This window comes from Micromys minutus, assembly GCF_963924665.1.
Source record: "Micromys minutus genome assembly, chromosome: 13".
Classification (NCBI taxonomy): Eukaryota; Metazoa; Chordata; class Mammalia; order Rodentia; family Muridae; genus Micromys; species Micromys minutus.
This window is the reverse complement of record NC_137982.1, coordinates 46,616,640-46,640,780: the sequence shown is the minus strand read 5'-3', so window position 1 is coordinate 46,640,780 and position 24,141 is coordinate 46,616,640. Positions and strand designations below refer to the sequence as shown.

Here is a 24,141-nt window from a genome sequence, read left to right as displayed (position 1 = left end):
CCCTTGTTTGGAGGTGGGAGGGGGGTTGGCGGCTGGGTCTCCAGGGTAGAACTAAGTCAGAGGTGCGGTGTGTCAAGCCCTTAGCCAAAGGGTGCCTGGTTCCTGGCGCCAGTGGCTCTGCAGAGAGGTTCACCCAGGGCCTAAGGCGGAGAGTTCGTTGTGGCCCTGGCTGCAGGATGATGGAAGACATCTTAGAAAACTTCCGGTCAGGTGTGCTTACACAACGGGGAGCCCCAAGGCGCCCCAGTGAACCCTCCAGGTGCTAGGGCCTCTAACCTTTAGCAATGTGTCCCATTTCAGGGATGGGACAGTCTGATGATTATGTTATTTTGCAAAGACACAGAGAACAAGTCACACAATGTCCAGGGCCAGCGGCTGGGCTCCATTTGTCCAGATCAGCATTTATTTGTTGGAAGCGGTAACATTTACAACTGGTTCTCAGGCAGGAATATGGAGAGCCACCTCCCGAAGCCGCCCAAGGGAGCCCAGCCCTCCTGGGGAGAAAGTAGTTTTCCTGGTGCTCTGAGGACTAAGCCTCTCCACTCCCATCCCCAACCTCTTGCCCCAGGGCCCAGGGCTTCTCGGTAGGCCTCTCTGGAAGTCAGTCCACGGGCTCCCTGAGGACAGGGGTTTTCCTGCAGCTGAGCTGGGTTTTGGTTGGGAGAGCAGAGGAGGGGTGCCCACAGTCTCTTCCTTCAGATTCTCGGAATTAGATAGTTGGCCCTATTTGGGAGGCTGGCTGGGGTGAGACCTACACTACAGCACTTTTCAGAAACATGAGGGACATTTACACAGGATAGGGCTCCATCAAGCCTGCGTGCACTCACAAAATAGAGCATTTCCTTAGGGAACCAAGGGAATAGGGAAAGGAAGGAGTGGGATAGGACAAGACTCCAAAGCCACTTGGTTTCTCCAATACGTATGCGAGCAAATACAGTGTCCCCAAATAACTCACTGAGACCCAACCACACAGTCACTTCTATCTAGAAAAGAAGAATGTCCGAATAGTTGCAGAGTTTCTGAATCAAGCACCCACAAAGAAAACAATCATCAACAACAAAACCCCCAAACCCGCTGCCTTTTGAGCGCCGCAGACCAGACGCACACTGGGTCAGTCTCCTTTGGGGCATTTCTCCTTGCTCATCTTTTTCATTTTCATCCTACGGTTCTGGAACCAGATTTTGACTTGTCTCTCTGTTAGGTTCAGAATCCTGGCCACCTCGTAGCGCCGGTCTCGGGTGAGGTACATGTTGAAGAGGAATTCCTTCTCCAGCTCTAGCGTCTGGTATTTGGTGTAGGGACAGCGTTTTTTCCGGGTGGAGCGAGCGTGGATCCAGTTCGCTGCAGGGTTGTCTAGGAAGAGGGGGGTTTGCAGACAAGGGAGTGAGGGGCGGAGGGGAGGCAGGGAGAGACGACAGGGTGGGGAAGAGAGGTCGTTAAATTAATTTCAGCAAGGATGGACGCTTTTCACAACTTGGGGGAATTATCATAAAAAGCCTTAATGCCCGCGCGCTCTGTTTACCGTACAAACCGCGCGCCCAAGGTAGGTGGTTATGGGGAGCTTTTTTATGGATACGTGTGGCTCGCCTAGGCTTGGGTAGGCGTCTAGACGTTTTTATAGGTTAGTAAAACTATCAGTTTTGCACATTCGAGCCTTACAGGTTTCAGTAATAAATCAGGGGGCAATTTCTTTTGCACTTACTTGGGTCAAGTTGCTGCTGCGACGGCTGCGGCGGCTGCTTCTCCTCCTCCTTCAGCGGGCAGCCCGGGCTCGGGTGATCGCTGCAAGCTGAGGGTTCGGACGAGCCTCCCGCCCCAGGCCCGGTCCCGATTCCCACCCCCGGCCCGTTCCCTGCCGCCGCCGCCGCCGCCGCCTTGTCCCGCAGGAACGAGTTGCACGGGAATTCTGGGCCGCCGCTCCCCTGGGACTCCCGGGCCGCGGAGCACTCAGTCCTTTTGGAGGAGGAGGAGGAGGAGGAGGAGGTGGAGGAGGAGGTGGAGGCTGCAGCGGGGGCCGGGGCCGCTCCGGTTTCAGGCTTAATCCCGTAGTGGCGCCCGTTGGCTGGGCCGCCGGGGCTGGGAACGGGACCCGGGCCTCCGCCACCGCCGCCACCACTGCCACCGCCACCTCCACCACCCGCGCCGCCAGGGAAGCCGGGCAGCGGCTCCATCCAGGAGCGTACGTAGCGGCCCGGCTCGGCGGCGGCCAGGGGCGGCGGGGACACGTACGGGTGGTACAGGCCGCTCATCGTCGCCGCCGCCGGGGGCTGGGCGGCCACCGCGGACCACGAGGCGGAGAACACGGAGGATTTGGGGGCAAAACTACACGAGGCGAACTCGGCGGCGGCGGCCGGGCCATCGGCCACACCTGCGGGCCGGCCCTGTGTCCCCGGCCCCGGTGGCCCAAAGCGCGCGGCGAACACCTCGTCGCCCTCATGGCCTATGAGCGAGTCCACGTAGTAGTTGCTGAGGGTGCCACTGGACGACATGTTGAGGCGCCCCGGGCTCCCCACCCAAGGTTACACTGCCCAACGCCGAGCGGCTCCTCGCCGGCGCCCGAGCCGCCGACTAGTTCGCAGGCTGCAGCCACCACCATTGGTCGCGCGGCCCACGTGATCATATTTACCAATACCCGGAGTAAATCAGTCCGCTAAACTGGGGGCTGCTGTGATTTAAAAAAAAAAATCATCATCAACAGGAACGTTGCAATTAGAGCTGCCGAGCCCCGGTCCACGCGCCAGCCCGGCCTGGCCCGGCTCAGCCCGCCTTGGTAGCGGCGGCGACCACAGGCCTCACTGCGGCCGCAGGAGGCGCTGGGGACTATTTGTTCGCCTCTTCTTGCCTCTCTGGGTCCTGCGATCTCCACCCGGACTCTGGCTCTCCGACTCCTGGGCTCTGAGCCGTGGGCCGGGCTTCTAAGTCACACCTAGGCGATTATCCAAAGCCCGGGAGCAGTTGGAGGCTCCCGGGCCGGTGCTGCCCCAGGCAGGCGGGCCTTTAAGGGCGGCCTCCAGTCGCCCAAAGGGAGTCGTTCTCCCCTCGCCTCTTTTCTTACCTAAACCCACCCCTCCCCACACATACCCACACACGCTCTCTCACAGCTTGTCGTGTTGTTTAAAACAGGTGGAAGACCTCTGTAATGATATTATGCCTTTCAATAAAAATTTTATGAGGTGTATTTGATTATAGATTAATGTGTCCCTAATAAAACGGACGGATGGAGCAGCTCGGAGGGCCCCCTCCCTCTACCACACTCACACACTCCCAGGGCAGCCACACATACACCCTCGACGTGAGGCTAGGCACACGACCCGAGGCTCAAGGGGTGAGCTGGGTCAACTGGACTCCCAGGCCTGGTCCAACTCAGCATTGCTTCCAAGGGTCAGCCACCAAGGGGTGTCTCTCTGCCCTCGGATGACTGGTGACCACTGGAGTCCCAAGGATGGCCATGGTGCCTCATCTTTTCCCTGATTTCGGCAATGGCCCTGGAAGAAAACATGCCACAGGGGGGAACCCAAAGGCCAGTGAGGCCGGTTCTCACTAGTCCGAATTAGCCCAGCCTCAGTGAGGCCTGCAGGAACCGCATCTCTGAAGGTAGGGTCGCTGCATGCCTTTCGCACTGAGAGGCCTGCAAACAGATTCTGAAGATGTCTTCAAAATCCAGGCGAAAGGACAGGTCGTTGATCCACTCTATTTCCAGGTTTACTCACTTGCCTTGAGAGGTAAGGCCGGGCAGCCTTGAATCTGAGAGAAATGCCCATTGTCACTCCCAAATCCATGGTACAAAGCTTGGCTGTGAGATAAAAGCCGCACAACAACCGCGGCTGAGAGGGCATATTCCTCGCTCTACAACTAGCCCAGATCACCCTTGGAGGGCTCTCAGTCCACCTCTAGCCCTGGAAAGAAAGGGGGTAAATGGGTACTTAGGGCCTGATTGATTACCTTTGCGAATGACTTTCCGATTTTGTTTCAGGGGGGGCCTGCCCTTTTCCTGTAGCACAGGTTTCCCCCTATCAGCAACTAATGGCGCTCCCCACATCGATGGGAGAAAGCAGAGGTTAAAATTATTCTACTTTTGCCCATCCAAGGTAAGTCAGGGGCAAATTTATTCTAGTCCTCTCAAGCTAGTATTGAGTTAGACACCTCTCTCTCTGCTAGCCTCAGAAAAATCTACTCCAAAGGGACATGTCTTGGAATTTGGGAGGATTTGGGGTTTGGGAGAGGAAGTTTAAAAGAATAAATACTCAGCATCCCAGAGCATGGGGGCCTCAAGCTGTTCTTTGGGAGGAAATGGGCCTGTGTTTAAAAGAAAAAAAAAATCTTGTTTTGTAATTCTTTGAAAATGGGTTAAAACCACAGGCCGGACCTGGGGTAACGAGTTCAGTCACCTCTTTCTACAAGGATCTCTTCCCCTTTTCCCAGCAGCCCTAGATGAATGTGGGCTCATAGGTAGGGCTCTACAGAGCTGGTTCGAATTTTCCAATCTATGTGTGTAAAAGGACCACTGGACAGACTTGTTGGGAAGTCATGGTCACTTGCAAATTTTTTCAGTCACCTGACAGCTCAGACACGCAGTGGCTTCAATGAGCATTTTATAATTAAATAGTGAGAGATTTGACTGGGGAAATATTTCCATTTTTTTTCCTTGAAAAAGTTAATATGGGCCACTCAAAGGTAATGTCTGAATATTAATGTTTCTTTCGGAAAGGAACCAAGGTAAAGTAAAATGAGAAAACTCACCCAACCTTGGCTTCGCTGGGTCTGGGTCTGGTTGTCTTGAGCTTGGGGTGGGTGGGTGGGAAGGGGGTGGGGGGACAATTGGATCCGGTGCCGTACTAAGCTGTTGCTTGTTCCTGCAATGGAGGCCAGACAGGTTCCAGGTGGGCAATACTAGTTTCAACCTAGCCTCTGAAGATGGATTCCCCAGCTGGAAGTCAGCAAGAACTCACTGAAAGCATTAAAAAAAATAACATAACCAAAACCAAAGAGAACACACACCAATGGAGAACTGAAGGGGAAAACCGGACATAGGCTTACTTACCAGGCTCAGGGGTAGAGGGAAGTTCATCCCATTGAGAAGGTGATTATATTAATAAGATTAGGGCGTAGGAGAAGAGAGGAAGGTCTTCCCAGTTATGAAGACTGCACTCCCAGGCTGAATCATAAACTCTTCTCACCCCATCATGGCCATATTCAAACACCCTAGGTCTTCTCCAGCTTCTCTCCTCCCATCTCCTTCCTCCTGACCCCCACTCCCCGACTCAGCTTCCCCCCAGAACAGTGTAGTCCGAAGACACCCTCCCCAAAGGCTTTCCTCTCCATCAAAACGTATTTCCATTTCAGAAAGCAGAGGGAACAAACTCATTTCTAGAGTTTATTGCATTACACATGCGACCAGAACATGCACAGAAAAGCTTAGGTTGCTCTTGTATTTCTACCAAACCACAGATGCACCACAAGGAAAGGCTACAAGGCATAAGTCATTAATACTCCATTTCACCAAGGACAATTGCTAAGTTCATTTGTGAAAAGATACATTGTAATGTGCTTTTTAAAGTCCCCTTCCCCCCCCCCCAAGCTTGTGGGTTTTCTTAATCTTTTTTGAAATATATATATATATATAGGTTTTTTGTTTTTTTTTTTTTTGTTTTGTTTTTTGCTTTTCTTTAAGTACTGGATGTTTTCAAAAATGCCATGAGTTCGTGGGCTAACCACACACAGCAGTTTTATGTTAGGAAAAACATGGAAAAGTCACATTGCTGGCTGCAAAAATGGCTGGGTGAGTGGATAAGGTTAAATGGATGTTCTACAGTTCCAATAAGTTAAGACCCAAATGAAAATGCGCAGTAATAGTTACCCTGCATTACGATGAAAAAATAAATTACACGTGCTAAGTTTTTAATATATATATATATATATGTACTCATAGGGATTACAGATCACTTGCAGCACGAACAGAATGACCCCAAAGTCACATTCTAGCAGGAAAACAGAACAGAACAGAACAAAACAAAACAAAACAAAAAAACCCAAAGAGCAATGAAGGTTTTGTTTCCGCCTTCCCAGTCCTCCAGCACTTGGGCCTGGAACTCGGTGCCCCCTCTCGGATCCTGGCCTCACGTGGGCCTCAGACCTAAGAAAAGGTGAGGTTGGCGGTCAGTTCTCGGATTCGATTCTCTCGGCTCATCTTCTTGAGTTTCATGCGGCGGTTTTGAAACCAAATCTTGACCTGCCTGTCGGTGAGGTTAACGCTCTTACTGATCTCTAGGCGGCGCTCGCGGGTGAGGTACATATTGAACAAGAACTCCTTTTCTAATTCCAGCGTTTGGTGCTTAGTGTAAGGGCACCTCTTCTTTCTGCCACTCTTTGCAGTGAGCCAATTGCTGGTTGGAGTATCAGACTTGATTTCCTCTAACAAAATTAAAGGGAGAAGAAAAAAAATCAAGAATTTTTTTTTTCTCTCAGTCCATTCAAATATACCCTTGGCCATGACCCTGCCACCAGACAGGCTGCTTTTGACAATGCTGGTATTAAACATCATTTACAAAGGTGGGTATGAGAGGGACTATAAATCGGTACCAATTTATAACTAAATACTTAACTAGATGAATTAAAGAATATTCAGTGCCAGGGGCTGCTTCTGCCTCTTCATATTCTCTCTCTCTCTCTCTCTCTCTCTCTCTCTCTCTCTCTCTCTCTCTCGCTCTCTCTCTCAACTTTCTGGCTTGCACAAAATATCACTATAATAGCGAACTTTACAGGATTTCCCTCAAAAACCATCCTAAGCTGTCAGTTCACCAGAAGAAACCATATCTTTCTTCATCTACCAAACTCACTGCTGGTCCAGGGCCCCAGGTCGGCCGCTTCTCACCCACCCCTCCTAGGCAGACAAGGAGTTTCACAACCAGCTTTATAGGGACCCAGCCTGTTTCAAGAGATAACCGAGGAAGCAAGGATACCTTCTCCACCCTGACTGGGCATTGTTGCAGTTCCCCCCCACCCCCCAATTTCCTCAAATTTTCTTTGCTCTCACACAAAAGCCTTCCTCCAGAAATGTAACTCTGTGGTAGACATTGAGGGACAGACTGCAGAAACGGGGGAGGGGGTGAGGGCCCCAGATTCCTTCTTAGAAACCCATATCCCCGGTTCTTTGCTTTACCCAGCCCTAGGTTGGGCAAGGCAGATGGTTCTCTCCCTCCTCCGCTTTTGCCTCCTTTGTAGAAGATTGCAAGGCCTGCGGCACTTTCCCCAGACAAAGCCAAGGTTACCTAGCTCTGTAAAGGCAAGAAGTCCTCCGCTTCCCCACCCAAGCACCAACAGGCCAAACCATTTCCTTCCCCTCTTAGATCGCAGGATGCGGGGTGCAAACCCTTGAACACAAACATGGTGTCTTGGGCTACCTTAAAACGATCCTTGGGTTCAAGGCAAAACTAGGGCTGCAAATCTGAGCCAAAGAAAAGCGGGCACTGGAGCCCTGTTTACAAGCGGCTGGTCTCCTTTTAGCTCTTTTGTTGTATTTCGGATCTGGCCCAAGACAGATAAACCCAGCAAGCCTCTCCTCTGCCCAGGCGCCATCAGCTTGGGGCCAGGTCTGGCCGGAGCAGCGGGAGAGAAGCCGGGACCCTTTCAAGGCTGGGGTCTCCCTTCTAAAAGCCGGGTGGAGCAGCACCTGCGGAGTTAGGCTCTGGGCTCCGCTGCCCAGGCTCCGCTCTGGGTACCCGAACGCTCCCTTTTCTCGGTTTTACCGGGGCTGCACGCCCCGCTGGGGTGGCAACTCTGTTCATACCTTTGCTTTCCTTCTCCTGCACTTCGGGACTGGACACGGAGACCTCAGCCAGGCAGCTCCTCTCTTCTGGAAGGCCGCCTTTGGCCTCAGGGCTCTCCACTTGGGAGACTTTAGTGGGCTCCTGGCCGTTCGCGGTTTCGTTCATCTTCTTTTCCATCTGCAGCTGGGCAGCCGAGAGCTGCGGCTTGGCCGCGCCACGAGGGTTGAGCTGGAGCATGACAGTGGAGCTGCCTTCGGGGCTGTTATTGTACTCTTGGGTTTTCCCGGTGGCGTAGGTCTGACTCAGTCTAAAATATCCAGGGACAGGAACCTCGGGGTTCTCAACAGGACAAGACTCGGGGACCAGCCTCTGGTACGAAGGGACCTCGGCAGAAATGAGTTTGTTGCGCTTATCAGAATACATGCAGCAATTGGATTCTTCTTTAATGTTGGCGGTGAATGAGCAAGTGGGGACTTGCTGTGTAACAGGTTGCTCTATTCGACAAGATCTGTTCGGGTCTGTCCAACTGTCTACTTGAGGTATATAAGGATGCACATTCATACCCATATTTTGGTGGTTCACTTCTCTTTTGGCCAGAGACGGGAGCAGTCCACAGGTTTGCATTCCATAGGTCCCCATGTCTGCGCTAGGTGGTGGCATATACATGCTGGCGCTGCCCGAGTAAAAACTGTCACTCCTGCAGGCACTGATCAAGGAATCTACTAAAAAAGTATTAGCGGCAGGAGAGCTGTTGGGAAAGGACATTTTGGGGAGGAATTTGAAGAAGAGAGATTGTGTCCTTTGTAGGCTGACATCGCTAGGAAAACATTCCCGGTGTAATTGTGGATGCCTCTGCCGACCACATGACAACCAAGCCAATGAGATTTGAAAATGGCCTTGAGCCGCAGCCTCCTTGCAGGTCACGTGTTCCACAGCCCGGCCGGCCGGCCGCGGAAGCGCGGACAACAGCGACATCTACTAAGCGCCTGTGATAGTGCGCGCGGTAGACAACCGGCCCAGAGCTCTGCTGCCGGCCAGCCTGTCTCCCGGGGCTTGTTTGGCAGGCCTGTCTGCCCCACTCGAGTCCCCCCACCGGGCCACCGAGCCCCGCCAGCGGAAGGAAAGGCTCGATTCGAGGGGCCTCCGGGAGGACACGCGCACTGAGGGAAGTCAGAGCGCTGTGGCGCCTGCCCATACCCAGGCTGAACGCGCCCCAGAGGGCCGGTTCCAAGCAAGGGATAGGGGCGCGGGCTGGTTAATTTAGTACTGGGCAGCCAGGAAGGTGAGTCCGATTCCTCTAGTTCTGAAACATCCCTCCCTAGGGTTCCAAAGGGGGCTGAAAATCTCCAGGGCAAAGACTGGACCAAGGGAAGCACTGGCGAATAGGGCCGCGAAGGTCGAGAGGCCAGGCAGCTGGGCAAACCCGAAGCAAACCCGATGATGTTTTCAGCCCGTAGTTACCCCTCTCCTTAGATCCTTCTGTCAGAACTCCGGGCCGGGTGGGAGGGGGTTCGGCACCCAGGAGCTCCTGGGGCCTTGACTCTGAGAGTAACCACACCCTGACCTTTGCGGCCGGCTGCTGGGAGCTTCCTAGCTTGGAGATAAGCCTTTGCCAGCCATTCCCTACCCTCGAAAGCGTCTCTCCGGCTCCCAGAGACAGTTAAACCAAGAGTTCCTTTCCCTGATAACACAGGGCAGAGAGGAAGGAAGGAAAAAAGAAAATATTTTTTCAAAAAAAAAGGGAAAGCTCTGACCCCCGGACCCCACAAGTTTTAGAAAACCGGGCCAGGGGGGAAAAAAAAGAAGAGAGCAAAGCAAACGTGTCATTTGGATCTTCTGCAAAGAAAAATATGTTTTCCTTTTATGGATTTTGTAAAAGCATTGGTTTCTGACAAGTGTAAGGTACAAAGGGTGGTGGAATTTATTAATACGTATTAAGAAGAATCAGGGCGATCAATAAAATTCTCATCTACATTCTTGGGCTACTTGGTAATTTTCTTGCTTCTGAAGGTTTTTAAAGAGTTATACCCGCTGTTGCCACAAACGGGAAGATATTTTATTAACAAATCAATCGAGACTTTGTAAGGATAAGATTAATAGTTAAGATTTAGCATAATGGCGTTCGCTTTATGAATTATTGAAAATTATACTATTGATTTTTCCCCTTCACTACTAACCAAGAAGGTCAATTTTTGTTTTAACACAAATCGTCAAATATTAAAAGCCATACTTTTGTCAGAAGTTAAATTTTATAGTTTTGGACTGTCCCTAAAATTCTTTGACAAGGTTTTGTTTGAAAAAGAAGGGGAATAAGATGAGAGAGACTTAGTCTTCCGTTTCCTCTGGTAAGGGAAAGTTTTATAAAGAGGGTACGGTCTGGGCTTGTGGTCCAGTTCATTAAAGAGCCACCACTGCCACAACCACCGTGGAAACTCAAGAGTTTTATGAGAAACTTGAACAACTTCCTCCCTTCTTCTCCGGTTGCAGGCGGGTCAGCCGCCTTGCGGAAGCCGGGGGCCTTAGGACAGCAGCAGGGAGCTTTAACCTTGATTTCCAAAGACTAGCCCTGGATCAGAGGCCCTGCCAGTGTGGGGGAGCGTCTTTCGGTCTTCCGGGTCCCTTTCCCGGCAGTCAAGAAAGTAAAACGGACCCGGAAACTGTGAACGTGAACCAGCTCCCAGCCGGAGAAGACAACTGTGTTCTTTTCTCCCACATTTACCCAGGAATGGGCTGGCCTTGGATTTCAGGCCGAGAGACTGAACTTGTGGATAAATCTGTTTTCCGCCTCAACAGAACATTTCTGCGGGGTTAGGTGCTCTTTAAAGGAGCCCCCAGCGTTCTTGGGGACCTAGTTGCTCCTTCACAAAAACATTTCACACATACCCCAGCAAAGTCCTTTGTCCCCCCCCCTCCCCTAAAGGAATTTCTCCGGGCCTGAAAAAAACAGGCTTGGAGGTTATTTTCGGCCTTGGGACCGATTGGCTAGTCTCCTCGCAGCGCCCTCGCCCAAACAATAACCCCTTTTAAAAAACTCCACGGTGGCAATGAGACAGACCTTTTAAACCTTTACGCAGCTGTTCAAATACAACATCATTGTCAGGTTAAAGCCTGGCGCCTCTTACTGCTCTGGCTGCTGCACCCCGGTGGCGGAGCCCGAGATTTAAACATTACCTTTCTACAGGGGTGGCTATTTTTAAGCTGGGGAGGGGGTGTGGGGTGTTAAGTAAGGCATAGGGGGGAATAACTTTTGTCCCTAAGTTGCTAAGATCTTGATCAACCCTAACAGCTACTGATTAGCACCTCAAAATTTCCCTTTTTACATTTATGGCGATAAAATTCGGAGCTACAGCTAAATATGCCCAGAGCTGGATAAAGTGCCCGCTGCACGGGTCTCTCTCGACAGTCACCCTGACGCCAGCTTGGCGCTTTAGCATTGTGTCGCCTTGTATTTCGGCCAGGAGAGCGGCCCAGATTTCCACTGCCAATTTTTCCTAATCCCAAGCAATGCAGAACTGTTCAATCTAATCAGGAATTTTATGCCCATCAAATGCCCTTTCATAATCTTTATTTATACACGAAGCAAACACCTCGTCCAAGAGCCAGCAATTCCTTACTGAGCTGGTAAGTCTTCAGTGAAGTAGGAGAAGCAAAATCTGCTTCTCTGTGTGTGGGTCTTTCTGTTTCCGTGTCCTATGGCTTCAAGCTCAAAGTCACCTCGCACCAGACTGGGGTTTAAATAGACCTTCACTCAAAGGCAGGGAGGAAATTTGTATGCCAATTTAAAACTGGGATCTATTCTCTCAAAATTCTAATTTTCTTTCTCTTTCGAATTTCTGCCTTCAGACTTCCTCGGGGCCCAAACTGTCCATATGTTAGATTTCTAGAATTTAAAACTCGAGCAAAATGAAAAGACTGTAAGGGAGGACAGAAAATGTGCCTTAAGACTGTAGAGCTGAAACAAAGCAAGCGGAAGGGAAAGGCAGTAGCTTTCAAATCCAACTTTTATTTTGCTTCGAGTGTTTAAATGTAGTGGCTAGTGTTTTTAAAAGTCATCTTTAGGTCTTTTAGAGCAGTTAATATTAATAACAAGTCAATATTGCATCGTAAAAGAGATGGATATTCATATTTGTACCAAGACGCCTGTCTCCCTGGCAGTTATTTTTCCAGAGGGGGAAAAAAATAAAAGGTCGCCTTAGCAAGAAATTACCATTTATAATAATGATGATGATGATGATGATGATGATGATGATAATAATAATAATAATAATAATAATAATAATAATAATAATAATCTGGCTTACATCTTCACCTTCTGGTCTTCTTTAAGAGGGTGGGGTGGAGGCTTTGGGCCTAAGAGGACCTATGGGCTCCTATAGTCTCCCTGAATTAAGGCAGTGAGCTGCCTCTGGATTCTGTCACTCTTTGGACATAGAATGGGTAGGGACAAATTAAAAGCTGCCTCCCCGAGACGCCCGTCTGGATTGCACTGTGGCAGCAATCTGAAAGGAAGGGGCAAATGGGAGACTACTACGGACTCGGTAAGGGATCGACAGAGATAAGCAAAAAAGAGATGGAGAAGAGCCGAGCCTCTCTCTACACAGACACAAAAGACTCCTTCTTACTTGGCGCATTTTCTCTCTACTTCAGAATCCGAGAACTTGGCGCCTCAGAATCGATGGCCGCCGTCAAGGAGCCCCATGCACTGTAGGAGGCCCTAAAACGGGGGATTTTCGGCCCCTGAAATTTCTAATCCCATCCCCTGGCCCGTATCAGGACCACATTGGGCAAGCGCGGCCGGGAGGAATGACATTGTGGACCGCGCAGCAGCGGTGGTCCGCCGGCGGCTGCCAGCCAAGGCCAAGGGGCCCCGCACAGCCAGATGCGCGGTCGGTGGAGCCGCCTACAAAGGAAGACAACGACATTTGGGAAGGGAGGTCTCACCCCATTAGACTGAAACCGAGGTTAGGCCCAGAGAAAGGTCGCTTTACAGGAGCAAAGCCGACCGGCAGCAAGACAGGCAAGAGCCAGGCATCCGCGCGGGGAACACCCACGCCTCTCTCTGGCGCCTAGCCGGGGAGTCATGGCGCCCCAGCCTCCCGCAAACCAAAGCCAGCTCCCGGAAGCCGGGAGAACTAGCGGATGAGAGAACCCTAGAGCTTGAGGTCCAGCGGATGGAGGGAGGGAGACAGAGGTCAGTGCAAATTCCAGGGGCTGCAGGTTCTTAACAAGGAATTTAGGGGTGAAAGGGAGAGGGGGCCGCCATCCTTCCTTTGAGCCACCCATGTCCGGGAGCCCTTTCTTCACACTTGTGGACCGCAGGCAAGGATGCAAGAGAAAGGGGACATAGACATTTCCCCAAATGTCCGGGGCTTTGCAGGAGCAGTGAACCACGGGAACAATTTTAACTGTTTGTAAGAGCCCGTGACCAAACAAACTGCGCACCTCAAGGTCAGCGGGCCAGCTAGGAAAGGTGGCCCGGATTCCGTCAATTACTGTGGCTATTACTTCAAGTCTTTTCCATTCACGACACTTTGAAATACAAACGTCCTCACAAAGAGTCTACTATCTCCGGTAGCCGCATCGGTTCAGTCTGGCACCCGCACCCCAACTTCTAGCCCTCCCTGCCCCTGGGGTAGCCACGGGTAGCACCGGGCCATGCATGGACTGGAATCCTCAGCCCCAAACGACGCCCATGGTCCTCACGGAGTTTTCATCCCCCCCCCCCAAGTACACGCTCAGCTAAGTTGCCAACGCCCTAATCTATTTTAAACAAAAGCCGTTTAATCACCCCAGCCATCTGAAAGCTCAGGAGACGCGTGCGATTTTGGAGAGGTGGGAAGGAGTCTTAACGTTTCTCATCGCTCTCCACACTCAAACCAACACGAAAATAGATTTCCCTAATTCAATTAACCCTCAGTGGCTACGACATATTTTAAACCACAGCTATTTGTCTTTTAATAAATATCTTCTTGACACCATCAGGTTAGATACCAAGGTATTTTTCACAGCGGCTTTAAGGAGACAACGGTTGGGGGGAATCTTCTGTTTCAGAATACCGGTTGCGTCTTTTCCTCTGTCTCTCTACAACTTCTCAAACTCATGGCTGGTTAGAACAAGCAAATAGCGAACACCTTAACTACTGCCTGTTTCTAACGGACGGGCCAAGATTCCTTATTAGAATCTAGGACTTGGGGGTGGGGTGGGGGGGGGAAGGTACCCACAGCCTCTTGGCAAATAAGGTTTCTGGAACGTGAGCGCGCCCTCGTGTGGCTGTAGAAGTTCTTGCAAACGGAAAATAGTATTTTCTCTCCTTTGCCTGGAGTATGCTGGCTGTCACACAGCTTGAACATTTAGACGCAGTTAAAAGAAGAAGAAGAAAAAGGAAAAATAAAGAGAAAGAAACAAACCAGTTTTATGGTTTGTTTCAAACAAATAGAATTGACCCGAGAAAGATCATATTATTAGGGCGTTTATAAGTGCACAGAATTCTAAACAAAATGATCGCTTTCTGAGTGAAATACTTTGATTGTCTGCTTTGTTCCTATTTTATTCTTTACCAAAGATTTAGAAATACGTTTACGAAACAGTATAAATATATTTCATTTTGCTCTATATTTTATAAAGTGCCTGAGTTTATTTAGCAAGGTGGAGAATTGCTTTCAAATGCTTGGGATAATGTAAGCCTAATCAGAATGTACTCTCTCAAATGTCTTTTTAAAAACTGTAGTTCTTCATTACAGCATAGAGAAACTCTTTCTAAGATCTTCCCCAATTCTCAGCACACCCTCACTCTAGTAATAGTTAGTAGGCATTTTGATCTAACAAGTGTTTTTATTTATTTTTTCTAAAAAAGTCAGTTGCTATTAAATTACTCAAGTGCTTGGGGAGAAATTATAGTTATTGATCCTGAAATTAGGAATTTTCTTAGATTTATGGTGAACCCCCAGTGTGATTCTGTATGATCATAAATATGTGTGTGGGTCTGGATGCAAGCCTGTGTTATGAGACTGGGTGGTGGTTGGAAATCACAGAAGAACTTTAAGGCGCCTAATTATTCAGAGAGGTTAAAGGTGATGACCTTGACATTTTGGAAGTTCAAAGGCATACACTTATGCACTTATGTTTTTCTTTACCTCCCCCTAAAAGCTTTGGCTATTTTTTAAAAATCATATTTTAAAAAACAAACTTCCTCAGAAGAGGCATGAGGGGCTGTGCATATTGTGGATTTATTTTTAGACTTTGGGCTTCTGAGAGGTTAAGAGTCATAAGATCCAATTCACTTTTGTCAGATCAAGAGGAGGTTTTCTCACGTCCCCGGTTTATTGCACACTGCGGAAATCTCTTTTGGGCCCACCAGAAGGTGTATAATATAACCCAATTAAGCTGTTTAGAACTTTGGGTTTTATGGTGTTGTCTAGACAGTTCAAGGTTTTGTAAACAGCCTGGCTTGGCTCTGTGACATAAAGTATGCTGCAGCCCTCACCACATTCTTTAACTTAAAGCGATAAATGTGGCGAGAAGCAGTTTTGCAGCCCCTGGTTTTAGTCCCTTGAGGGGGGAGGACTCACAGTCCCTGCTGCATGACACCAGAAAGACCCCAGTCCCCTGTACCTATTAACTTCCTCTTAGCAAACTGCCCCCGCCTCACATGGAGGGTTTCTTCTTCTTCTTAAGGGACTCTGGCTCCTTGTCACCATGTTAAGAGATCATTTGGATCTTCTAGTTAATTTTTTAAAATTGTTTTGCCTTTTCAAAAATTTCAAGTTCATTAGACTTAGGGATGGGGGTGTGGTGAGAATTGGCTTTTAGACTCCTATTGCTTCAATCCCATTGCCTGGAAAAAAGACAACGGGTACTGCTGGATCATGTCATCAATTCAGAAATGTAACACTAACATGTTTTTTTTTTTTTTTTTTAAGAGCTAGTGTAGCCTACAGGGGGTGTGAAGGACCAACTCCTATTATGGTGAGATTAAAAGGTGCCTCAACAGGCTTTCAGTTGCATGGGGAGATGAGGTTCTGGTCACTAAGACCGCCTGATTAGCCACTAAACTTCTTCAAACAGTAAAACCCATGCAGTGTATTGAAGCTGTAACCTCCATTTTGCTAGAAACCATTTATTCACACACACAAAAAAACAGTGACTCATGCCCAAAGGTACATTTCCCAGAGTTTAAATAATCTGTGTTCACTGAGGGGGAAGAGTGGGATTTCTTAAACTCAAAACAAAACACCAGGCTCCTTCTAGCCCCATGGCCTAACTCCCTACAGATCTCGCCGCGTCCACAAGGAGAGGGAGAAGAGGAACAACAGTACATTGGCGGTAAAATTGAAAAGGGATGTTTGCATTTACCATGTTCCCCTTATTAGGATCCGCTCAGCCAAGTTCCGGGCCTCTTCCTCAGCATGTAGCAGTCGCAGGGAGGTCCCGAGTTGAACGCGAGAAGGAATCGTGAAGTTCCACATAGAAGAGGCGTCATTGAACCCAAGGACATTGGGCCTGCGGAGGGCAGGCTGATGGGGAGGAGGGTGGGTAAGTGGGGCTCTGGGAAGGGGGTACATCCTGGAGCTCTCAAAATAAGGGGTTTCCAGTGAAATACTGCAGACGGTCCCTGTTCAGTTTCTTTTCTTTCATCCTGCGATTCTGGAACCAGATTTTGACTTGCCGGTCAGTGAGGTTGAGCATCCGAGAGAGTTGGAGTCTTTTCTCTTTGTTTATGTATACATTAAAGAAAAACTCGCGTTCCAGTTCGCGGATCTGGTACTTGGTGTAGGGACAGCGCTTTTTCCGGGACCTCTGGGGGGCCACTGCGAGGGAAAGAAACCAAGGGGTGAGAGAGGCTACTACTTGCCCCCACCCGCTGTGGCCACTGAGCTAGGGCCAGGCCTTGGCCCAGTTAGGGACGTCCCTTGCCGCCTTTGAAAGGCCCTGCCTGCATCGTGGGGGATGATATATGGGCGGGCACAGGAGAGTGCGGGCGTGGACATGTGTGCACGCCCGGGGACACACACACACACACACACACACACACACACACACACACACACACACACCAGGCTGGCTGGCACTGATAGGAAAAAAGATGGCAAGAAGGCAGACTCTGAACTGGAACGTAAGGAGAGGGAGACAGGGATGCTCCCAAAGGGGGCATCTGCTCAACTCCGAGCTGAGTGTCAGCCAGGGGCTTGGGTTAAGTCCAGTGTGGAAGATCACCTGTCCCCTCCCTGAAAGGCAGGAGGAGGCTGCCGCGTTCCCACTCACCAACTGGCTCCAAATGTCCTTCCCTCCTCTAAGGTCCTCAACTCACCCACCCCCACCCAAATAGAGAGAAAGCTCTCTAGGGCGATTAATGTCCTCTTCGAAGTCTACCTTAAGCCCACCTAAATTGGTTTCCTATCATAAACACGCTTTACAACGACCCGGGAAATCTTATAGGATGTATAAACCCCCTCGAATGCTTATAAAGTAGCACATAAAACGGCGCAAGCAGAGGGAGGTCCCCGCCGCCCCCCCTCCACCGCCCCGGGCCAGCCCCTCGGCCCGCGCCTACCTGTGCCGCCGCTCTTTTCGGCCCCCGCCTCCCCCGGGGGGCCCTCGCCTTCACCACCGCCGCCTTCCGCTGCCCCCTTGGGCTCCGGGCCCGGAGTCGCCTTGGAGCAGGGACTGCCCCCGCCGCCACCAGCCCCAGGCTTGGGGTCGCCCTTGTCAACGGCGCCCTCGGGCTGCGGCGGTGCTGGAGCGGGCTGGGGCTGCGGGCCGGCGAACGGGGGTCCTGGCGCCGCCTCGTAGAACTGATCAAAGCCCTGGGGCAGGATTCCGTTGCGACCCACGGCGCTGTAGAAGTTAGAGGCGGCGGCCGCGGGCCCGTGCGGCGGCCCGGGAGCGCCGCACACCGGCTCGGGAGCCTTGAAGAGCACGTCTGGCCGGCGGCCGGCGGGAGGGAGCAGATCGCGCTGCATGGCCGCCTCCTCGGCCGCCGCCGCCGCCGCCGCTGCCGCCGCCGCCGCCGCGTAGTAGGGAGCGTAGCCCCCGGAGCCGCCGCCGCCCCCGGCGGGGCCACCGCCGCCGCCGCCCCCCGCGCCACCGCCGCCGCCGCCGCGGTACGGCCACTTGGCGCGCTCCAGGCCGTAGTCGCGAAAGGCCACCTCCCGCACGGGCTGGACGTGCGGAGCCAGGTTGGACGAGTAGGGGAAAGTCATCTGGCACGAGGACGGCTGCGAGAGGAACGACGGCTTGCTGGCGAAGTCCGACGGGGCCACGTAGTAAGCGCAGCCCGGCAGGTACATGCTGGCTGCGCTGGGGCCGCACTCGTCAAAGTCGTTCATGGCTGCGCGGCGTGCACGCCGGCGAGCCTCGGGCCGCTCCCGGTGCCTCCAACCTGAGCCATCGATTGCACAAGAGGCTTGGGCCAGGATCAACTAAGCAAAAATCCCCACCGGGCGCTGACGTGCAATTCATCTTGATTGATTCTGGTGGTAATTATGTCACGTGACGCCATGGAGAGAAATGTCCTTATATCTATATCAGCTCTCGCCAACACGCCCCGGGACAGCTCCTGGCGCCGAGACGCGCGCACGCTGGGGGCGGATCGGCCTCCAGTTCCCGCCAGCTCTCCCAGGGCACTCCCTGACCAGGCTGCGCTGCAGGCCGGGTCACCTGCGCGCCGCCGGCGGCTGCCACCGCTGGGCGCATCTGCCGCCACCGGACTGGGCCGCCCGCCCGCCTTAGCACGCCCGCGCTGCTTTAAGTACCCGGACCTAGGCCGGAGGGGAGGAGGAGGGAGGGAGAAGGAGGGGGAGGAAGGGGGAAGGGAGAGCAGCCGAGAGCAGTGGGGGGAGCCCCGGCCCTGGCACAGAGGACTAGGTGTGAGAGTGTGAGGTTCCCACCCCCACCTTTCCTGAAGCCGCTCCCTCCCCCAGGACACAGCCACCCTCTGTAGCTCTCCGGCTGGGAGCTTGTTGCTTCTTGTTCAAGGGGCGTAATTGCGACACTCTCTAGGGCGCAGGGAGCCCTGATTTACATATTTCTCTGCGGTGTGCGTTCCGGCTGGTGGGGATTTGTCTCTCTTGGGTTCTGACACTAGAGTGCAGACCCTGGAAAAATGACTCCCAGGAGCTAGGCTTGGCGTGGGCCATTCGGCCCTTTCTCTTCCAGGTTCTCCCGCTCGGTTCCCGTCCCTCCTTTCTTTGCTTACTCCTCACTCCTCTCCTTTCTCTCTTCTGTCTTCTTCTTTTTATTTCCTCACGTCCGTTCCGTTTTCTCCCCTTCCCCAGTCTTTCTCAGTACCTCCATTCTTTTCTCTCTCTCTCTCTCTCTCTCTCTCTCTCTCTCTCTCTCTCTCTCTCTCTCTCTCTCTCTCTCTCCACTCTTTTCCTCTCCTCTCCTCTCCTCTCTCAATACTCAGCCAGCGAGGAAACCCAGAGCTCCCGGTTTTCTGGCTTTCCTCAAAGCCCGAGAGTCTCAAGAACAAAAGGAAGACAAGTCCCATTCTCACAGAATAAGGCCCTACTCACCGCCCACACACAAACCCCTAGCGCTTTGGCCTTCCTCACCGTCTTCAGTGTTCATGTCCCTTGGAGCTATCACTGCGTTGAAGCCCCACTAAGGCCTGAGCAATCTCATGGCATATCCCCAAGACTCCTCTGGAGCCTTGAATTTGACGGCCATAACAACTCCCAGGGAGAGCGGTTGGTTCTCCAGGGGCCCTCTATTGCATCCGCCTGCCTGCTGGAGTCTATATGCGCCACCTGACTCGGAGGTAGACTTTTCAGGTCCCCAGCCAATTGCTCCAAAACCTTACTTTCTTCTGGCTTCAGCAATCCTCTCAGGCCTGGAGTCCAGAAGAGGCCTGAGCTCCCACCTCCAGCTTGCCAGGCTTTAGTGTCTCCCCAAATCCAAATCCCAGACCCAAAGGCAGCAGCCTGCCTCCTTCCTCAGTATTCCTATCCTCAGAAAAATCAGCCCAGAGGCCGGGGCTTCAGCGCTATGCCCTGGTTAAGCAGCTCTGTTTGTGTGCTGGTTCCCTCCCTTCCCCCAGGCCGCTGCAGTTCGGGTCCTGTGCTCTTTGCGCACAGAGCCGACTTAAGGGGAAAGGCTGGTGGTCTCGGTTAATATCTATTTTCTAGCCGTCGCCCCTTCCTCTTCTCCTCCCTCCTTTCTCCATTCCTCTTTTCTCTCCGCCCTCACCCACATTTGCTTTCCTCCCCCCAAAACTGCGCAAACAGGTCTGTGGCAGTGATGACTGAAGCTCTCCAAGCTCTCTTCCACCTAGCTGTTCATCCTATGTGAACCCCTCCCTGCAACCCCCACCCCGCCGATTCCTATTGGCACCATTCTCTTTGCCCAGAGTTCAACACACAACGTATTTTTATCTGCCTCCCTATCTCCATCCCGGTGCCAAGATTCTCCCTTTCTGAACCTTGGTCGACGCCCCTGGATCTGTCTCCTAAAATGGCTCCCCAGACGCAGCACGGAGTTCCTGGGGTCGTTCAGGACGGAAGGAGGCGGCGCCCCCCCCAATCTTTGCATGTCTTGGGATGCAAAACAATTTCCCCACCTTCTCTTTGCTCACCCCACCTAGTGAGTTGTAAGACAGACCATCGCCCCTAAAGTGAAGTCTGCTGGCTGCCGAAAAGGGAAAGGAGGAACCATTCAAGTTCAACGACATGGCGACGGCAGCTCCGGCGGGAGCCGTGCTTTGGCAGGGGAGGGTGCGCCATCTGTAGCGGCGCGCTAGCACACAGGGGAAAGGGCGATGGGCCCCCCTCCACGCTTTAGCGTGCAAGTCGCCCCCACAAACCAACCACAGCATTCATCCTTGGCCCAACCCGCTTTGCTCTTTAGTCCGAGCTCTCTGCGTTGGTCATCACCCCGAAAAAACAAAAAAAAAAAAACCATGAAAATCCACAGCCCATGGACCCGCGCGTTCCGCTAGAGAACCTACCGTGAAAACCCGGGCGTTGTGTCCTTGTGTCCTTGCTACTGCGGTCCTACTCGAAACACAGGGAGCACTCACGACTTTCGGGGCTCGGCCAGCAGCTCCGAGAACGATAGCTTTCTGCGCCGCTCGTAGACGCGATGCGGTAATTTTGAGCCACCCAAGATAAGACACTAACTTGACCTTAACTTTGTCAGGGCGCCCCTGGTATCTGGAGAACGTGAACAGACACTGTCTGGCAGCTCTCGTAAAAGCTGACTGGGGAAGGGATTCTGAGTCATTTCATTTATTACCGCTACAGTTCTGCAAGAAAGCTTTTCCTCCCTGCCAAACTTTAATTATTTATGCTCTTTTAGGAAACGAAAGAAGAGAAAAGCAGGGGAGGTAAGAGAAACACCCAGAGCCACTCTCTTCCCTGCAGAGCCTACCGGAAAGACTTCTTAACTGAAGACTGTAAAACAACAAAATAACAACAACAACAACAAATGTGGGAAGATCACCTTTGTCCAAGGGCTGTTGGACCGGCGCTATGTCCCCCCCCACTACCACCGAGGGGAGTGGATGCAGCTGGGAGAGGCCAGTGATGGGGCACACCTCCCTCCCCCACCACCAGACATGAATATTTACAACGATTCTGGATTTCTCCTCCACTAGCTTGCAGCCAGGAAGCCTCCCTAGCCCGCCTCCCAAGGGGAGAACCCTCGGCCCTTAAAAGCTTCCCCCTTTTCGGCCTCCAGAGCTATCAACGGAGTGAACAGTGGGGTAAATTGTTTTTTTTTTTTTTTTTTTTTTTTTTTTTTTTTTTTTCCATTTTAAAACCTCTTTCTTAGTCAAGAGGCCTCGTGGACTGTAGCGTTTCAGATTTCAATATTGTTTCTCTTTGGCATTTGTTTAGTGCCCTGGTTCCAAATTTCTGCCACAACTTCCGTTAGGGAAGGAGACATTGTGATCTTTGAATTTGTGTGGGTCAGCAAAGGGGATGCATTTGGAAAACATTGCAGGACCTACAGATAAGATTTTATATTTAGGCTAATTTTTTTTCTGGGCCCCTAGGACTAACCCTCCCAACCCATCCCAGACTACAGAGAAACATAATGGCTTAGTATCACATCTATCTAGGAAATTGGCCTGCATGTTTTGTTTTAGGGTCTGGGTCTGAGAAAGTCTGGTTTCTTCTTCCTTTTTCAGTCCTCTGGACCTAAGGTCTCTCAGTATGGCTTCTGCCTTTGTTCAGTTGTTTTCGAGGAGAAAAACCTCTCAATACAGACTCAGACTCCTAAAACCTGGCTCAGTACTCCTTTCCTGCACAATCAGATGAGGAAACATTGCAAGCACAGGACCTTTACAACCCCCTCTTTCTTACCTTCTAATTGTGGGCATTTTTTTTAATTATAAAAAAAAACTTGCATGTATACATCGAATTCGTTTCCCAGGAAGGGAATTGGAACTTGGTTATTCAGTATTAGAGATGCATCGGTCTTACTTATTCTTTCTCTGGTGAGAAGCTACTTTCTATCTCTCTAAGAGTCAGGATTTTCAAAGGGGTTAGTTTTAAGCAGGCCCTGGCTTTATTTGACTGAACTCTGGGTCCAGAGGCATAAGGCGGAATTCCCAAGGGAGCCTGCTGAACTCCTGGTGCAGTCGCCTAGGGAGCATGCTAGAACTTAGCTTGGTCCTGAGAACTCTGACCAAAACTTGGCAGAGAGATATTTTGTTTTGAAATCCGAGGAGCTGCAAATCTCCACTCTCTCTTCCCCCACCAATAACAGTGAGCTTTAAATTTGAGAATTCAGGCAAAATTGAGAATCCTTAGTCTGCAAACTCCCGGTTTGCTTTGTGTTTGAGACCTAAGCAAATCTACTTAAGAACTTGAATATTTCATATATATATATATATATATATATATATATATATATATATATATATATATATATATATATATACATACATATGTCTTCTGACTGCCTGGGAAGCTATTTTTCTTTTTTATTTAATGAACAGCAAAGACCAGAATTGAAACCCAAATGGAGAAAAACAAGAACAATTTTGAGAGCCTGAAAAAAATTACAAAAGAATTTAAAACATCTTTTTAAAATGAACATCAGCTCCCTAATAACTTGGCTGGGACCCGGATATTTATTTTCACTATGCAGCTAATATATACAAGGAAATGTTATTTTACAAAATAAAAAATTATACATATACAGCAACTGTTAGGACAGAAGATAATATTTAAAACACCAACCGAGGTCAGTTGGGGCGAGGCTCGAAGGTCCCTGTGAGATGGCCTTTGAGGTCCAGTTCCAGGAGACCTTCGCTAAAGGAAAAGCCATTGGATATTAGGAATCACGAGCCTTTGGGATGTTGTGCATCTTGCTAAGGGCTGGGGGTGGGGCTTAAAGCTCAAAAGAAGATGCAAAGATTGTAGGGGAGGCGGGGTTGAATTAACTGAGAATATGGCTGGACAGATTTCTGTAACAGGCATAGAGCAACCTTATTCACAATTCAGAAAACCTAGGCTTCTCAAGGTAAACCTGGCAGGGCTCAGGGCCTCCAAAGCTTCATAAGAGCTGACCACAGGTTTCTGAGAAAAGGTATACTGGCCACGTTTTGATGGAATTGATGGTGGGTGGTGGAGAGGGTTGGGGAGAAGTTCTAGGTCTTTCTGTCCTTTAAAAGCAACAACCACAGGCTGAGAATCTGAGAGATCTCTTCTCCCATCCTTCAGACTTCTCAAGGATGCTCTCCTTCTTTTCTTTCTCTTTCTTTTTCTTTTCTTTCTCTTTCTTTCTTTCTTTCTTTCTTTCTTTCTTTCTTTCTTTCTTTCTTTCTGTCTCTTCTTGTGATGATCCATTAAGGAAATTCAAGAAAGACAGACACATAAACACCTTCATCCATTCAAAAGTCAAAGTTACAGCCTGAGTGCAGACCCTCCTCCCTCCCTCGCTTGCTCTTTTTCCTTCCCTGTGCAGCCAAGCCTCAAAACAGGCCAGGGGCTCCCCCCACCATAGTGCAGATCTAGGGATCTAGTTACAGAGTGCATGGCCTTGGCTCGGGTGATAGGTGAGGCTGGAGCAGGGGAACTTCTGCCAGTCTAGAAACCGTAGTTTCTCTCCCTATCTCTGAGAAGGAGATCTTCCAGCATATAGCTTTTGTGGAGCTGAGATTCCAAGGCATCCCATCATTCCCTACAAGTCTGAAGGTCTCTAGGGTAGCTTTTGTCCTCCCAAATCATTCAGGCAGATGGGGGTTGTGGTGGAATCAGGAGCCTTCCTTCCCCCAGAGTGGAGAGCCTAGCTTTGTCACAAAAGGCTTCTGCTGCAAAGAGGCTGGAGTTATCCTCAGCCCTTTGCACTTCAACGGGGGTCTCTACATGGCCTTTCTACATGCACTTCTATTCGGAGCTCTAGCTAGGCTCCTGTTTAATGCAGAAAGAGC

At 50.8% G+C, this 24,141-nt stretch overlaps 3 protein-coding genes across 3 annotated transcripts; all 3 read right to left on the bottom strand.

Annotated features, from left to right (window-relative positions):
* Nucleotides 1-377: 377 nt before the first annotated feature.
* Nucleotides 378-2,851, bottom strand: HOXD9 (homeobox D9). The gene is made up of 2 exons (XM_080928089.1): nucleotides 1,703-2,851; nucleotides 378-1,353 (listed from the first exon to the last, which is right to left on the bottom strand). Exons 1-2 carry the CDS (start codon nucleotides 2,487-2,489, stop codon nucleotides 1,112-1,114), a joined length of 1,029 nt encoding a protein of 342 aa, XP_080784215.1. The 5' UTR covers nucleotides 2,490-2,851; the 3' UTR covers nucleotides 378-1,111.
* Nucleotides 2,852-5,740: 2,889 nt separating this feature from the next.
* HOXD10 (homeobox D10) lies at nucleotides 5,741-8,546 on the bottom strand. Its single transcript, XM_080928261.1, has 2 exons — nucleotides 7,787-8,546; nucleotides 5,741-6,411 (listed from the first exon to the last, which is right to left on the bottom strand). Exons 1-2 carry the CDS (start codon nucleotides 8,529-8,531, stop codon nucleotides 6,134-6,136), a joined length of 1,023 nt encoding a protein of 340 aa, XP_080784387.1. The 5' UTR covers nucleotides 8,532-8,546; the 3' UTR covers nucleotides 5,741-6,133.
* Nucleotides 8,547-16,337: 7,791 nt separating this feature from the next.
* Nucleotides 16,338-18,091, bottom strand: HOXD11 (homeobox D11; the record flags this gene model as incomplete). Its single annotated transcript, XM_080928157.1, has 2 exons — nucleotides 16,338-16,573; nucleotides 17,317-18,091. The coding sequence occupies 2 exons, from the start codon at nucleotides 18,089-18,091 to the stop codon at nucleotides 16,338-16,340; spliced, it is 1,011 nt and encodes a 336-aa protein (XP_080784283.1).
* Between the last annotated feature and the right edge of the window lie 6,050 nt (nucleotides 18,092-24,141).